The sequence below is a fragment of the Melanerpes formicivorus genome, unplaced genomic scaffold (assembly GCF_026170545.1).
Source record: "Melanerpes formicivorus ecotype bairdi unplaced genomic scaffold, bMelFor1.0.p_v2 SCAF_115, whole genome shotgun sequence".
Taxonomy (NCBI): Eukaryota; Metazoa; Chordata; class Aves; order Piciformes; family Picidae; genus Melanerpes; species Melanerpes formicivorus.
In genome coordinates, this window is record NW_027142467.1 from 638,330 (window position 1) to 652,675 (window position 14,346).

The 14,346-nt window shown below is 56.8% G+C and overlaps 1 protein-coding gene across 1 annotated transcript in view; it reads right to left on the reverse strand.

Moving 5' to 3' along the window:
* RBL1 (RB transcriptional corepressor like 1) overlaps window positions 1–14,346 on the reverse strand; it is a 35,583-nt gene that overhangs the window by 19,228 nt on the left and 2,009 nt on the right. Inside the window, exons 3-12 of the mRNA XM_068167309.1 lie at window positions 13,976–14,176; window positions 12,940–13,004; window positions 12,733–12,861; window positions 12,471–12,631; window positions 11,739–11,788; window positions 9,372–9,558; window positions 8,000–8,166; window positions 4,234–4,346; window positions 2,905–3,008; window positions 2,288–2,425 (exon numbers count right to left, since the gene is read on the reverse strand). Of these exons, the coding sequence (XP_068023410.1) occupies window positions 2,288–2,425; window positions 2,905–3,008; window positions 4,234–4,346; window positions 8,000–8,166; window positions 9,372–9,558; window positions 11,739–11,788; window positions 12,471–12,631; window positions 12,733–12,861; window positions 12,940–13,004; window positions 13,976–14,176 (1,315 nt within the window). The remainder of the gene's footprint in view (window positions 1–2,287; window positions 2,426–2,904; window positions 3,009–4,233; window positions 4,347–7,999; window positions 8,167–9,371; window positions 9,559–11,738; window positions 11,789–12,470; window positions 12,632–12,732; window positions 12,862–12,939; window positions 13,005–13,975; window positions 14,177–14,346) is intronic.

Below are 14,346 nucleotides of genomic sequence, written 5' to 3' on the forward strand. Positions count from 1 at the left end.
ACAACAACTCAGGGTGCTGAACAGCACCAACCAGCTGCACACACACACACACACAGAGCCAGGGTGCTGCACAGCACCAACCAGCTGCACACACACACACACACAGAGCCAGGGTGCTGCACAGCACCAACCAGCTGCACACAGAGTCTGGTTGGTCATCTTCAGCACCCCCAAGCAATTGCTTGTTTCAGGATCCTGTCCAAAATTTCTCCTCAGCCCTGGAATTCCTCAGCATCCTTCTTGCACATTAATCTTCCCAAACCCTCTGCAGTTCCCCTTCCCAAAGGCAATCCAGGACTTGGGAGTGCACAAGTGTCTCCTTGATGCAGGAGGGCTCTGAAGGCTCTCCCTCCCCAGCAGTAAGCACTTCCAGAGGGGAAGCACCAAGCACATGCAGTGCTGAGGCAGCAGACTTGCTTGGGCTGGGTAGGTGAGAGAGTTCAACTCTCCTGCCCAGCACCAAGAGGGCTGAAAGCAAGTTTGAAAGTTTAAGAGACGGTTAGAAGCCTGAATGAGTCCAAAGCAGGGCACAAAAGAGTTTAAAGGGCCCCTGAGATGCCCTGCTCCAGCCCTGTGCTCTGATGTGAGATCCACTTTACTTTTGTCACCTCTGACAGAGGAAGTTTCAGGCTATTTTCCTCAGGATGGAAGTGCCACCAAAATGCCCAGGACTTGCTGATGTGTTCAGCTACCTGCACTGCAGAAAGCAGGAGCAAAGTGACAAACTTCCCCAGTGGCATAATGAGTGCTGCTGCTCTCTTGTGAAGGCAAGGCCTGCTGACAGCTTCAGCACTAACTGCAGCAGGCAGCTGGGGATCCAGCACTGTGGCTTCCAGGATCTGCAGGGGGCTCCAAGCAAGCTGGGGAGGGACTTTGGAGGGGGTCAGGGAGGGATAGGACTGGGGGGGATGGAGCAGCACTAGAAGTGGGGAGATTGAGCTTGTCTGTGAGGAAGAAGTTGTTCCCCATGAGGGTGGTGAGAGCCTGGCACAGGTTGCCCAGGGAGGTGGTGGAAGCCTCCTGCCTGGAGGTGTTTGCAGCCAGGCTGGAGGTGGCTGTGAGCAACCTGCTGTGGTGTGAGGTGTCCCTGCCCATGGCAGGGGGGTTGGGGCTGGCTGAGCCTTGAGCTCCCTTCCTGCCCTGGCAGCTCTGTGACTCTATACAAGTCTGAAGACATCTAAATGAGGACCTCAGGCATCCTTCCCAACCAAGAGGAGGCTGCTGGCCCCCACATGGCTACACCTCAGGTATTCCCCAGCTGAGTGAAGCCTCAAGAGGACAGCCTGAGGTCATGCCTGGCAGCTTATCCAGCCAGCTCTGAAGGCCCTGGCAGAGGTGGCTGGCAGCAGCCAAATCAGAGGGTCAACAGTTCACACACAGGAGAGGGCTTCCCAGTGCTTCCAGGGGGAAAGACTGACCTTAAAGACTGCAATGTAGAACTCTCTGGGATTACAACAGAGAGTCTGAACCTGGGAAACCTCTGAAAACAACTTCCCTGGTGAGAAAACAGCAGCAAGACCTCTCAGAGATTCATTTAGGCACAGAGCCTCTGCAGGCCTTCAGCCAACCTGCTGTGGTGTGAGGTGTCCCTGCCCATGGCAGGGGGTTGGGGCTGGCTGAGCCTTGAGCTCCCTTCCAGCCCTGACAGTTCTGTGATTGTGTGAAAAGAGGAGGCAGAGAGGTGCATGAGGGAAGGATCAGACTGGCCAGGAGGGACAGGGTAGGCAGGAGGCACCATGGGGAAAGAGCAAAAGCAGAGAACACCCAGAGAAGAGAGCTTATGTTCTGCCACACTAAACAAAACTAAGAGGAGAATCATATCTTAGAAGGGAAACCTGAGGCCACCACTAGGAGCCCAAAGCAGCTACTGTGTCACTGCTGGGCAGAGGGAGCTTGCAGTTAGTATGAAGAGCATCAACCCCTGGGCTGGAACAGCACACAGAGGAAGCCTGTCTTTGATCAGGACAGCTTAGTGCCATTCACAAAATGGCTTTGCTTTGAATTTCAGCCTCAGCTGCAGCACTGCACACTGCAGAGAACATACTGAAGGACAACCAGAACTTAGAATAGGCAATCACAGAAGGGTAGGGTTGGAAAAGACTACTGGAGGTCGAGTCCAAGCCCCCTGCCAGAGCAGGGTCCCTTGGAGGAGCTCCCACAGGGGCATGCCCAGGGGGGTTTGGATGTCTCCCGAGCATCAGTCCTCCTAGGGGACTACCAAGGAAGGAAGAGCATTATCCTCTCAGCCAGTTTTACTACAGGTCCAGCCCCAAGAGCTTTTCTTTACCTTGTAGAAATAGAAGGGCCTGAGGTCCAGCACCTCAATGATCCAGGGGAAGGTCCGGGGGGAGCTGTAGGCGAAGAGCACAATCTCCAGGCAGCAGGCCAGCAGCGAGCGGTGGAAGACATCCTGCTCCAAGAGGGCCTGAGGAGACCACACAAAACATCACCTGGGCTCTGGGGAGGGCTGTGGCATCAACACTACAGAGCTGTTTGCTGGAGAGAAGGGCCACTGCTTCCTCCCACCTTCCCCAACCTCCTCTTCTCACAGGGAGGTTTAGAAGGGAGCAGAAGCAGATGGACGTCACCAAAGCCAAACCCACCGCGCCAGGGCCGAAGGAAGCGGCCTCCCAGAGCAGAGCAAATGCTCTGCTGACCAACTGCTATGACTGAATGGCTAGAGAACAAAAGTTATCTGCCCATTAAGTGCTGATCCTAGAAGGCAGCACCAATGCAGCTGGTTACTCCTGGCAGGACTACACCACAGCAGTAAGCACTGCATTTGAGGGCCCCCCCATCTGCCCTGTTTCAATACTAACACTGCATGCAGAGTGCTCTGCTCTGAAGACAACCTCCTGGAGGGTTGCAAGTAGTGCTCTCTTCTTTGACCAGCTCTTTACTTACAGTCAGATCCTTCCCCAGCAGTCTTCTTGTTTCTTGCACCACTATAGTCTCCAAGATCTTGTAGTACAGGATCTCTGCCAGCTTCAGCCTGTTCACAGCAAAGTCTGGAATGGAAAACCAAGACAGGCAAGTCCAGCAATGCCTGCACAGAGGCTCTCAATGGACCAACTCTTGCTCTCCCCTGAGAGTGCCAAATCAAAAGCAGGTTCAGACATCCACCAGTCTCAGGAGTGCAGTTCTAGGAGTGTTGGAGAGGAAGAAGCATTTCCATGGGTGCAGTGAGGTCACCTTGCAGGCAGCTGCAGCACTGATCTTCCTATTTGCATTCAGTTTCCCAGAAGCTCTAAGCCCCAGAAGAACACAAGGCCCCAGTTTGTGCTAAAAGCTGCCAGCATGGTAGAGGCTGGAAGGGACCTCTGGACATCATCCAGTCCAACCCCCCTGCCAGAGCAGGGCACACAGAACACAGCCAGGTGGGGCTTGAAAGTCTCCCAAGGAGACTCCACAGCCTCTCTGGGCAGCCTGCTCCAGGCCTCCAGCAGCCTCACAGCAGGGAAGTTTCTGCTGATGTTGAGGTGGAGCCTCCTGTGCTCCAGTTTGTGTCCTGCCCCTTGCCCTGTGGACAGCACAGCACTGCTAACTCCTGCCAGCCACCCTTCAGATGCTCACAAAGAAGTCCGGCAGGATGCTCTCCCACACAACACACTGCAGAAAAGGAAGGGTGCTCAGGTGCTGCTGCAGCCACAGGCCTAGAGCAACAACAACAAAACCCACTCTGAAAACACAGAATGTAGCCAGGGCTACAGAAAACTCAACATGCAGAGTGGGGCAGAGGCTCTGTGGGTGGGCTTGGCTGGACTAAGTCCCAGAAGCTGCCAGCAGAAGCCATTCCAGACCTGCATTTGAGTGACTGCATAGTACCAAGATCACTGCTCCTGCACAGCTGCACCATCTCCCCCCTAAGCCTCCAACTCCCTGAGCCTTTCCCCTGCCTTCCAGAGAAAGACAATGGCTAAGGGAGCCCAACTGAGCCAGCAGTGAGGACTGCAGAGAGGGGTTTGCAGAGTGGGTTCTATGGAAGATCATCCTGAGATGGGTGTCCATAGCTTCCATGCTCTCCTGACTGCCCTCTCTTGAGCTGCAAACCCTGGAGTCACTCTGTAAGGACCTTCTGCTCCCCACAGCTTTCTGTCTGGCAGCAGCTCCTGCCTGCTGTGTGCTGGGTCACAGCTGCACTGTGCTCAACACCCAGCCCATGGGGCACCCACACAGCCCACTTGCCCTGCTTTCATGTCTGACACATCCATCCCCTGCACCCCAGGCCCATACCTATGTGAGATCCTGGCTGCTCATCAGCTGGCTGGGTGTAGCTGCAGCAGAAAGTCTCACCTATCTCCTTCACTCTGCTCACAATGCTCTCCAGGGGGCTGCGGGCACAGGACCTGAAGCAGACAGAAACAGAGACCTGTGTAGAAATCACAGAAGAGACCTCCCAGGAGCACCCAGCCCAACCCCCCTGCACTCAGCAGGGACATCCTCCTCTGGGGCAGGCTGCCCAGAGCCCTGTCTAGCCTCCCCTTGCCTAGCCCCAGGGCTGGAGCCTCACCAGGGCAAGCTGTGGCAGGGTTCCAGCAGCCCCAGTGGAAAGAGCTCTTTCCCAATATCCAATCCAAATCTGCTCCTCTCTAATTTCAAACCAATCAATAAACTTCCAGCTCCAAAACCCAACCAAGCAAACCCACCACACAAATGAAGAGGACCTGGTTACACTGAGCTCTGCTCAGCAGGCAGTAAGCTGTGCTGGCTCTGACAGGAGAGGGGAGCACAAACCACTCAGACATTGCTCCTTGTCCCAAGGGGCTAGGCCAGGTGTCTGGGACACATGCAGGAGAAAGCAAGAGCTGCAGCAGCACACTCAGGAGAGAAACCGATCTGCTAGCCAGAGGGGCTGGAGCATGTCCAGAGAAGGGCAGCAGGGGAGGTGAGGGCAGTGGAGGGCAGCTTGTACAAGGAGCAGTGAGGGAGCTGGGGTTGCTTAGTCTGGAGGAGAGGAGGCTGAGGGAGACCTCATTGCTCTCTGCAGCTCAGGGAGAGTTAGAGATGAGGAAAAGATTCCTTGATGCAAGAGTGGTCAGGGATTGGCACAGCAGGTCTACAGCAGGTGGCCACCATCATCCTGGCCTGGAGCAGCAATGGTGTGGGCAGCAGGAGGAGGGCAGTGCCCTGCATTGGGCACTGGGGAGGCCACAGCTCAAATCCTGGGTTTAGTTTTGGGTCTCTCACTCCCAGAAGGACACTGAGGGCTGAAGCAGGGCCAGGGAAGGGCAACCAAGCTGGGGAAGGGTCTGGAGAAGAGGGCTGGGGAGCAGCAGCTGAGGGAGCTGGGGGGGTTGGGTGTGGAGCAGAGGAGGCTGAGGGAGACCTCATTGCTCTCTGCAGCTCCCTGAGAGGAGGCTGCAGGGAGCTGGGGGCTGGGCTCTGCTCCCTGCTCTCAGGTGAGAGAAGGAGAGGAACTGGCCTGAGATTGTGCCAGGGGAGGCTGAGGTTGGAGAGGAGGCAAAATGTCTTTGCTGCCAGAGTGGTCAGGGCCTGGCAGAGGCTGCCCAGGGAGGTGGTGGAGTCCCCATGACTGGAGGGGCTCAAGAAGTGTGTGGCCATGGCACTTGGGCCAGGGTGGGGTTGGGCTGATGCTGGCCTGGATGCTCTTGGAGGGCTTTGCCAACCCAAAGAGTTCTCTGGTGCTGTGATTCTTGTTGGTGCTGCCAAGGCACAGGGAGCAGGGGAGCAGCTCTTGCCTGGGTGATGAACTGAGCTCCAGTTTGTGCTTTGCAGGGCAGGCTCTTCCCTGCTGTGCAGCAGCCTCCCCTCAAGCTGCTCCTCTAAAGCTGTTTGTTGTCTCTTTTGCCTCCCAGACCTGCAGCCCCTGTCCCCCATCTCCGTCCCTGACCACTACAGCGCTGGAGGGGCTCAAGGAATGTGTAGAGGTGCTTCAGGAGAGGGCTTAGGGGTCAGGGCAGCTGGGTTATGGTTGGACTCGATGCTCTTAAGAGGACTTTTCCAACCTTAATGTTTCTGTGACTCTAAGCTGGTAGGAAGGCTGCTACAGAACCAACTGCACCTAGGGGACTACACAAACTACCCAGGAATGAGGGGGCCCAGGGGAGCCCCCAGAAGGGTCAGCAGCTTCCCCCAAACACTTTGTTATTGCTGGAAAGGCAGAGAGGAGCTGATAAACCCCTGAGTCCTTATCAGAAGAAGGGGGCAGAGAATCTGCCTGGAGATGCTCCTTCTGAATGCCAGACTCCCCAGGCAGAGGCCACTGCCCTGGGAAAGGGTCAGGCTGAGACTCAACTCTTCAGAGAAGCCAGGACTGAAATAAACTGAGGGCAAAGCTGCTCAGTTCACTGCATGCTTCCAAGGGATTTTAATTGACCCAGCAGCACAGAACGCTGCAGGCAGCCCCCAGCACAGCTCTGTGCCTTGCACCCAGCCTCCTGCTTGCTGGAGCCCTGGCCAGCTCAACATCCTTCTTGTCAGGCTTTATCAGTGCCCAGGGGGCCAAGGGCATCCTGGCCTGCAGCAGGAAGAGTGTGGCCAGCAGGAGCAGGGAGCTCATCCTGCCCTGTGCTCAGCACTGCTCAGGCCACACCTGCAGTCCTGTGTCCAGCTCTGGGCTCCTCAGGTTAGGAAAGAGGTTGAGCTGCTGGAAGGTGTCCAGAGAAGGGCAACAAAGCTGGGGAGGGGTCTGGGGCACAGCCCTGTGAGGAGAGGCTGAGGGAGCTGGGGTTGCTTAGCTTGCAGAAGAGGAGGCTCAGGGGAGACCTTCTTGCTCTCTGCAACTCCCTGCAGGGAGGCTGGAGCCAGGTGGGGGTTGGGCTCTTCTGCCAGGCAGGCAGCACCAGAACAAGAGGACACAGTCTCAAGCTGTGCCAGGGGAGGTTCAGTCTGGAGGTGAGGAGAAAGTTCTTCACCAAGAGAGTTGTTAGCCATTGGGATGTGCTGCCCAGGGAGGTGGTGGAGTCCCCATCCCTGGAGGGGTTCAAGAGGGGATTGGATGTGGCCCTTGGTGCCATGGTTTACAGTCTCACAGTACCACCAAGGTTGGAAGAGACCTCAAAGATCATTGAGCGCAACCTGTCACCACAGACCTCATGGCTAGACCATAGTGCATTTCCCTACAGCCAGCACACCCCCAGGAGCCTGATTTAAAGACTGAAAGCTTAGGGCTGTGTCCAGTGGCCACTTCTCAAGATTCCCCAGCAGCACACAGCAGCTACGAGGGCTGAGCAAGAGGCTCTTGCCCAGGAGTGCTCTAACTGCTGCTGGGCTGCCTGCCCCAGGACAGACTCCATGGCTCAGGGAGGAGGGTACAGCCTGGGGATGGCCTCCAGGACAACGAGGGGGGCTGAGACCAGTTGCTGATACATAGGCAGTGAGGCTGGGCCGAGGGACCCCGGGGTGGTATGAAGGTGAAATAGAATCACAGAATGGTTTGGGCTGGAAGGGAGCTCCACAGCTCATCCAGTCCCAGCCCTGCCCCCAGCAGGGACATCCTCCCCTGGAGCAGGCTGCCCAGAGCCCTCTCCAGCCTCACCTGGAATAGCTCCAGGGATGGGACCCCAAGCACCTCCCTGGGCAGCCTGCTGCAGTGTTCCAGCACTCTTATGGTGCAGAGCTCTAGGCTGCTTTTAGCCTTATCTTCCCAACTCTTTCCAGCTTGCTGACCCCAACATCTGCCTCCTTCCCCAGGGCCTCTGGCAGTGCAGCTGCTGGGTCTGCTACTTCAGCTATATTTCTACAGCCCTCAAACACAAAAGCATTTGGCTTGCAAGCAGCTGAATTCCCATCAGCAGCATCTGCACTAGCACCATGTGGTGCCAGGCTGTGGAGGGTCACCCAGGCTGGGGGTGCTCAGCTCTGCTCCTGCAGCTGAGCTCATCTGGAACACTGAAGGCAGTTTCAAACACAAGTAGCACAGAAGCAGGCAGCACCTCCCAGCAGCCAGCAGCACGAAGTCAAAGTGGAGCAAGGGAGCAGTGCCAGGCAGGAAGAGAGGCCTTGCTGCCTGTGGGAGCAGGGCAGGGGGGGTACTCACTCAAAGACAGCCAGGAGCTGCTCGCTGGGAGCGTTCCTCAGCCCTGCCACCATGTTCTGCAGGCGGCTGACGCTCTGCGTGGCCGAGGCCACGGGCGTGATGGCAGCGTCCTGCTCCCGCAGGTACCTCCTCCCAGTCAGGGGGGTGGAGGGTGCAAAGGACCTTTGCTGTGGGGCAGAGAGCAATGAGAGCACTCAACACAACTGTTCCAAAAGCCTCTCAAACGACCAGGTCCTGCAAAACCCCTCCACAGCTGGCGATGGCCTCTCCAGCCTGCTGCCTGAGGGCTGCCTCCACAGCTGGGAAGGGACTGCAGGTGGCTGAAGCTCTCCCAAGGCTCCACAGAGACAGAACTTCACAAACCCTCAGGCAGAGTGAAATGAACTCCCAGGGGTTTAAAGCCTGTAAAACCTTGAGCTCAGCTGCACACTGCTGAAGAGAGGCCAGGCAAGCCTGTGCTTCCATGGGCACTCCCTGAGCACGCTGGCTGCTGGCACAGCAGTCCATGGCAGAGCTGCCCTGCAGAGGCTCCCAGGGGAAAGCTGCCATGGTGGCACTGGAGCCTCCCCTGACCCAAGGCATGCAGCACTGACTGCACTGACCTACTTGTACTCTGCTTTCTGCAGGTGATGCAGTGAAATCAGTCTGAGCTGGGTGCCAGGGAAGGTGATGAAGCAGGGCACCCTGAGTGCCAGCACACACAAGACAAGCAGCAGATCAGGCCCTGGCAGCAGGGGGCTGTGCAAGGCAGCTCCTGACTGCTCTGATCTCCTACAGCAAGGTGAGCTGCCCAGGGCATGAGGTGAGCACCTGGGTCACAACCACCCTATGGGGGGTGTGTGGTTGGAAAGCTGCAGCTGGGAGAGGGCCCTGGGGGTGCTGGTTGGCAGTCACTGAGCAGGAGCCAGCAGTGCCCAGGGGGCCAAGCAGGCCAGGGACAGCCTGGCTTGGGTCAGAAGCAGGGTGGGCAGCAGGGCCAGGAGGTGACCATCCCCCTGTGCTCAGCACTGGGGAGGCCACAGCTCAGTGCTGTGCTCAGCTCTGGGCCCTCCCTGCAGGAAGGACACTGAGGGGCTGCAGCCTGTGCAGAGCAGGGCAGCCAGGCTGGAGAAGGGCCTGGAGCCCCTGGGCTAGAGGAGGGCTGAGGGAACTGGGGGGGTTGAGGCTGGAGCAGAGGCGGCTGAGGGAGAGCTCCTTGCTCTCTGCAGCTCCCTGCAGGGAGGTTGGGGTGAGGAGGGGGCAGCCTCTGCTCCTTGGTGCCAAGGGCCAGAGCAGAGGAAGCCTGCAAATGTCATCCATCAGCTCTCTCTCAGGACAAGGCTCAAGACACTCAAGGATCACCTCAGTGAGTCACAGAGGCTACCTGAATCACCTTTTCAAAGTGCTGCTGCAGATGACACTCCACATGAGCTTTGGCTGCCACCTTCCCTGCTGGCACCTCTGCAGGGTGCTTCTGAGGAGTGCCAATCTCCTCCTCAGCATCAGCTCCCAGGAACACCCTCTCGTCGAAGTCCCCCACGCTCAGCACGTACTCCTCGTACTCCTTGTTCAGTGCTTTCCTGCAAGAGAAGCCCAGGGGCAGTGGCAGGGCTTGAACTGCTCCAGAAACCAAGGCAGGACCAGCAGAGGCTTGGAGGGACACCACCAGAATGTGTTCCAAGAGCTCACTGCCTGCGGCAGCAGTGCTGCTTGTGGCCAAGGCTTCCCTGCCCCAAGCCCTTAGCCTGTGCTTGCCCCTGCCTGAAGCCTCCCCTGCTCCCTCTGGGATCCGCCCCAGGGACCACCCTTCCAACACCTGGCTCAACTTTGCTTCCACCCCAGCTGTGGGTAAGTGTTTGGAAGCACTCAGCTGCTCCAGGGAGCACATTCAAATGCAGCTGCCATCAGTTCTGGCAGGTCCCAATTCTCCCAGTGGCACAGAGGCAAATGAGGAGCTGGCTGCCTGGGTCCAGCTTCTGAACCACCACTGGCAGAACAAACCTTTGCTTTTCTCTGTCCCAGCTAACCCAACTGAACCAGGAATATTTAATCCTCACAATCCTGCCTCCAGCTCTGCTGTCCCCAGCATCAGGACACAGAGAAGCTGGAGTGAGGCCAGAGCAGGCCACAAGGATGACCCCAGGGCTGGAGCAGCTCTGCCGGGAGCACAGGCTGAGGGAGCTGGGGCTGTGCAGCCTGCAGAGAAGAAGGCTCCAGGGGGACCTCAGAGCTGCTGCCAGGACCTGAAGGGATCCTGCAGGGAGGCTGCAGAGGAACTTTTCATGAGGGGGTCTGGAGGCAGGACAAGGGAGAATGGTTTGAAGCTGAGGCAGAGCAGGGTTAGAGTGGAGCTGAGGAGGAAGTTCTTCAGGAGGAGGGTGGTGAGACTCTGGCACAGGCTGCCCAGGGAGGCTGTGGCTGCCTCCTCCCTAGGGGTGTTCAAGGCCAGGTTGGATGAGGCCTGGAGCACCAGAGTCTAGAGGAGAGGGCCTTGGAGTAGATGAGCTCTGAGGTCCCTTCCAACCTGAACCATTCTGGGACTCCACAATTATGATTCTGTGCCAAGCTCCTTGTAAGGGAAGAGGAACTACTCTGTCACTCCACATGACACTGCCACTGAAGTCATCCTATTGATCTTCAAGTGGAAGCACTAAGAGCAGCTCTGTGCTTCCCAGCAGCAGTTCCACAGCCAGCTCTGAGCCTTGCCCTCATTGTTAAAACAACTGAGTCTCAAAATGCTGCAAACAAAGCCACAAGTTGTGAGGTATTTTGGGAGGGGGCAAACCAACCCCAACCAACCCAAGCCACCTTCAAGGGATGCAAACCAAAGCAGCTGCTGCTCCTGTTTTGCTTTTCCATTGGTTTTCAGAAGTGAATTGAAAACCCTTCTGAAGCAGCTCCCCTGCCTCCCCCAGCAGCTCCCCTGCCTCCCCTTTGTGCTTTTGCAGCTGCTGCTGCTTTTCCCTTCGAGTCCTTCTGTGCCACTCACATATTTGCACACTCAGCTGGAGCCTGAGAAAGGAACCTAAACCCCTCCCTGCTCAGGTACAACATTTGAAGTGTGTACAGAAGCACATCTGGGAACTTCAGAGTGGAGGTTCTGATTTGGATTACTGACAGGTTTCAGGTGCCAGCATTTGAGGGCAGCATCACAAAGCCTGGGGTGAGTCTCTGCTTATGAGGAGAGCCTGAGGGAGCTGAGGGCTCTTTAGCTTGGAGCAGAAGAGCCTGAGGGTGACCTCATTCCTGCAAGGTGAGTGCCCAGAGGCTGGAGCCAGGCTCTGCTGGGTGATGCCCAATGCCAGCCCAAGGGGCAGTGGTGGAAGCTGAGGCAGAGGAAGTGCCATGGAAACAGGAGGAAAAATTTTGTCACTGAGAGGGTGACAAGAGGCCTGGAGCAGGCTGCCCAGGGGGGTTGTGGAGTCTCCCTCTCTGGAGGTATTCAAGACCTGCCTGGATGTGTTCCTGTGTGATCTGCCCTGGGTACTCCTCCTCTGGCAGGGGGTTGGACTGGGTTGAACTTTCAAGGTCCCTTCCAGACCCCAACACTCTGTGATTCAGGAAGAGACTCTGAAGCTGAGCCCCTGACACTGGGTACTTCCCAGATCCAGAAAGCATCCAGAGAGCAGCTCTGACTGTCAAATAATCCAAACCCAGTGGGCATGGTGAGAGAAAAGGAGCAGCTGAGCTTTAGGACCCAGGACCCTGTGTTTCAGAAATGAAAGCAAACCCCAAGCTCAGAAGAGCAGCTGGAACTCACTTGTTTTCTGTGAAGTTGCACAGATCCAGCAGGCAGTCTCCTCTCAAGATCTAAGGAGAGAAACCAGCAAGCTCTTACTGATGAAATCCAAACTGTTCCATCTAACAGGGTGGGGGGCATGAGGTTTTTAACCCAAAAGGAGGTGGGATTCAGGAGCACAGCTACCTTCTGGTTTGCCCAAAGGACTAGGATGCCATCAGCAAGATGAACTGAGGAGGACAAAGCCCAGCTCCACCCAAGCCCCAGGGAAACTCACTCCTCACACACAGAGCTGCTGCTCAACCTCTGTTCCACTGAGGGCTTGGGGACTCAGCTGATGGACACAGAGACTTCCACAGAGCTTGGAAAGAAATGTGCAGGATCAAAGCAGCCAGAACAGTTTGTCAGCTGCAACCCCAAACTCTTCCTTCCAAAGCATTCTGCTCAGCAATAAGCCAAGCAGGAGGGCCTGGGCTGCTGACACTGATCCAGGGAGTCACAACGAGGCTACTGCTGTGCCTGCTTGGTCCACAGCTCAGTTTCACACTGCCAAGGAAGGGCAGCAAAGACTCCCCACTGGCACAGGGACCCTTCAGCACACACCAGTGGCAGTGGCAGTAAATTCTGCCCCTGCTGAAAGGCACACAAAGCAAACCTCACCCAAGCCCACCCTCACTGCCTGCTGGCACACTGCCCTGCAGGGCTGGAGCTCACTCATCTGAGCACTCCCAGGAGCTCTTCAGTCAGCTGTACCTTCCTATCAAACAGTTTTGCAATGTATGGCTTGAAGTAGTGTTCCTTGATTCCTTTTGCCTCTACCAGGAGCCCATCGTGCAGCTCGCACAGCGTGGCAACGATGCAAGGGGGCTCCTCCGAGGCCGTGAGCTCCGCCCCGTGGAAGTCTGCTGGCAAACCTGAGAGCAAGGAGGGGCAGAAAGAGCCAACCAACCTTCAGCTTCGTTCAGAAAGAGAGAACAAACCACGGCTTAGTTTCACTAACCTCTCCCCAGCATACCTTTAAAGGCTGGATTCAGCAGGTCTCTTCGATTGGGGCACAAGAGAGCGTTTGCAAAAACCAGGTCCAAGCAGCAGAGCAGCAGGTGGTAGGAATTGACCAAATCATCCCCAATCATACGGAAATTACCTTCAAGAGACAGCACAGCAGGTCAGGCAGCACCACCACAGGCCAGAGCCATGCAAACCATGCAGAGAGCCAGCCTACCCTTGGTGTACACAAAGAGAGTCCAGCAGAACTTGAAGAGGTCTTTAACGCCACACAGCACTCGCCTGGCAGGGAGGAAGAGGAGCACAAGTCAGCCTCTGGCTCTGGGGAGCTGCAGCTTCTTTTGCTTCCTGGCTCAGAATAATGCCCAGAGCTGTTGCCTGTCTTCATTTCACACTGAGACACAACCTAAGCCACAGGTCCCTGTTTCAGCTTTCACTGCCCAGCTCCACAGAGCATCCTGCACAGCATCCCCAACCTGCTGGCCCCCTCTGGAGCCAGCAGCTGCCTTGGCCTGTCACCCACCCTGCTGCTGTCCCAGCTCTCACAGAAGCCCTCTGCAGCTGCAGGCAGTGCAGGAGTTCCAAGGGCTGTGTAAAGTGGTGTTGGGGCTTCCTAGCTGCTTTGCTGCAGCTTCGGGCACCCCTCCGAACGCCCAGCTGCAGCTCACCGGCTGAGCCCTGCTTGGGGTCACTTATCCAAGCCCATGGAGCTGGAAGACCCAGGGAAGCCAACAGCTTCAGCCAGCCCACAGAGAAGCTAAAGCTGTGCTGGCACCAACACACACTGCTCCAGGGGAGGAACATCAGTGGGGCACCACCACAGGACTGACCCAAGAGCTGCAGCAGCTGGAGCATCCTTCCTGCCTCAGACACAGAGCTGTGCCGGGGAGCTTTAGCTGGACAGCCGTCCCCCCTCACAGCCAGAGGACACAGAGCAGCTGGCAGAAACACCTCACACCCCCCAGCCTGGACCCTTAACACTCAGGTCACCCTCCCAGCAGCTGTTGGTCTGACCCACCCCACTGTACTTCTCCCCTCCACACACAGCCAGCCCACTATGGGCCAGTCCCTGCATGTGGCAACGAACTGCTGGGCAAGCAGAGCCCAGGGGAAAGCTCTGCCAGGAGCAGTGCCCAGCGAGCCCAGGGGTCTCTGTAGTGGCTGTCAGCACCAAGGAGCTGGCTTGGAAAGCACAATGACCTTAACCTCCACCAGCCTGTGGCAGGGACAGGCCACAGGAGCCCTGCCCATACCTCTGCTTCCTGCTGCGCTGGGGCCTGGGAGTTTCCTCGAAAGGGTTTTGGAAAATGTCCAAAAATATTGGCTCAAACTTTTTGAAGATCACAGTGGAGACCTCAAAGTTCCTCTCCAGCCTCTCCACTCGCTCCCTGAACTCCTGGGGCAGGTTTGACATGTCCATCCACTTCTTCATTTTGCTAAAAAACTGAATTAAACTTCAAAGAAAAAAAGAGAGAAAGAAAAGGCAGCTTTGTTCTGAGCCTGAGCCAACTCCCCCAGCCTGGAGCTCTCCAAAGGCCCAGGCCGACCAGAGCTGCTCCTTACAGACTCCTCTGATGGAGCTGCAGGTTTCCAGTCACTGGGACAGCCTTCCACACACTCTGAG